Source organism: Nestor notabilis, unplaced genomic scaffold, assembly GCF_000696875.1.
Source record: "Nestor notabilis isolate BGI_N333 unplaced genomic scaffold, ASM69687v1 scaffold14092, whole genome shotgun sequence".
Classification (NCBI taxonomy): Eukaryota; Metazoa; Chordata; class Aves; order Psittaciformes; family Psittacidae; genus Nestor; species Nestor notabilis.
This window is the reverse complement of record NW_009919780.1, coordinates 12,135-13,975: the sequence shown is the minus strand read 5'-3', so window position 1 is coordinate 13,975 and position 1,841 is coordinate 12,135. Positions and strand designations below refer to the sequence as shown.

Genomic DNA, 1,841 nt, shown 5'->3' with positions numbered 1-1,841 from the left:
AATGTGTGTATGATTTGGGTTTCTGAAACTTAAAAACTTCTAACCACCCCTATCCTCCCCCACCTCCCCAGGTCATTGCAAGTCAGGTGCACACCAACTGAAGCCCAGGACTGTGTGGTGAAACTGGAGCTCTTGATTGAAATTACTCAGTGACTAGGTTTTACTTGACCTTTAGAAGTCTCTAAAATTCAGATTTGAAACCCCTGATGATGTATTTTCAGGAGGAAAAAGAAAAGCATTATAGCATGCTTCCAGTGAACATGTTTAGCTAGCTTGGCTGTGTATAATTTTGACCTTCCACTTGGTTAGGAAGTAGACCCTGTTTGATCCATATGCACATTTGCAAGTGGATGTTTTATGAATGTTTTCCACATCAGGTGGCATTTGCAGCTTCCACATCACACAGCCAAATTTTACGGCCTTCAGTTCTGTGTCACTTGTTTAACAGCCTTAATTGATTTTTGCAAAGTGTTCATGGCTGACTGACTCCCTCTAATTTTTCTGTAGTGCTATAGAGCACAGGGTTAGCCATGTGTAACACAGTGGAGCCTGGTACTTGGATGAACAAGGGTTCTTCCTGTGTTTCTGCTTTGTTGGCACAGAGAGTGCTGTGACTCCACACTTGCCAGAGAAGCCTGATGAAGAGAGCAAGCTGGCTCCTGTAGCCAAATGTGCGGGAGTGTGCAACTTGTTTCTCATTTTCTTTGCAGCCATGTCTCAAGCCGTGCAGACGAATGGGACGCAACCTTTAAGCAAAACATGGGAGCTCAGTTTGTATGAATTGCAAAGAACACCTCAGGTAATATGTGCTAAAGAGTTGGCCTTTATGGCAGGGCTTTTTAAAATACTTTTTAGAACATGAAGCTTGATGTTTAAGATTGTCCTTTAGGGAGTATTAACTGCCTATTCTAAATTATAGAATATTTAAAAACAAAATCCTTCCAAAACAAAACCTCTCTCATAATATTAAAACCAACCAACCAAAAAAAAGTTATTGGCTTTTTTTTTTTCCCTTTCTTTAGCAGTGTGTGTGAGTGAGCTTGATGTGGTTGTGCATGTGTCTTGTTTTTGTCTTTTTACTGTGTTTCTCTTTAAAGGAATAGTAAAACACGCAATCTTTCTGAGAAAGCTACTAAATTCCATTAATGAACTTGTACTTTATTTTACACTAGGAAGCAATCACTGATGGCTTGGAAATAGTTGTGTCACCCAGGAGCCTACACAGTGAACTGATGTGTCCCATCTGCTTGGATATGTTAAAAAACACCATGACAACAAAGGAATGTTTGCATCGCTTCTGTGCTGACTGTATCATTACAGCCCTCAGGAGTGGGTATGTAAATACTATTACAGGGAAAAGGGGTTTCACTTTAGATGAAAACGTGATCAAGGAAATCCTTCAAGTCCTGGGTGTTGATGGGGAACAGTGCCTGTGCACTGCAAGTTTCTGAGTGCGTAGCACACCTCCATATTTCATTCTTGTGTGTTCAGATATCGGTGGCAGACCAGATCTCTTTGTTTCTTCATATGAAAAGTCATCCTATAACTTTCTTGCAAGGACTTAAAAACCTCTTTTTATATATATATATATTTTTAAGATTCAGTAACAGCAAAACAAAAATATACATTACTTACAAAAATGAGTCTCATTTCCCTTATTCTTCCTTTTCCTAATAATAAATTGCAAATTATGTGTACTATCAACTGTATTCCTGCTTCCAAGCTTCAGGACTGAAACAACTTATGACAAAGTACAAATAATTTTTCTTGTATTCTTCAGTTACAAGTTCACATTTTCCCAAAAGCAATGGAATTCTGAGGTAACCAACAGCAATTAAGTC

At 38.7% G+C, this 1,841-nt stretch overlaps 1 protein-coding gene across 1 annotated transcript in view; it reads left to right on the top strand.

The window, feature by feature from the left end:
• Positions 1–712: 712 nt before the first annotated feature.
• The window catches only part of RNF2 (ring finger protein 2), a 7,130-nt gene continuing 6,001 nt past the window's right edge, over positions 713–1,841 (top strand). Inside the window, exons 1-2 of the mRNA XM_010010379.1 lie at positions 713–799; positions 1,173–1,333. Coding sequence (XP_010008681.1) covers positions 713–799; positions 1,173–1,333 — 248 coding nt within the window. The remainder of the gene's footprint in view (positions 800–1,172; positions 1,334–1,841) is intronic.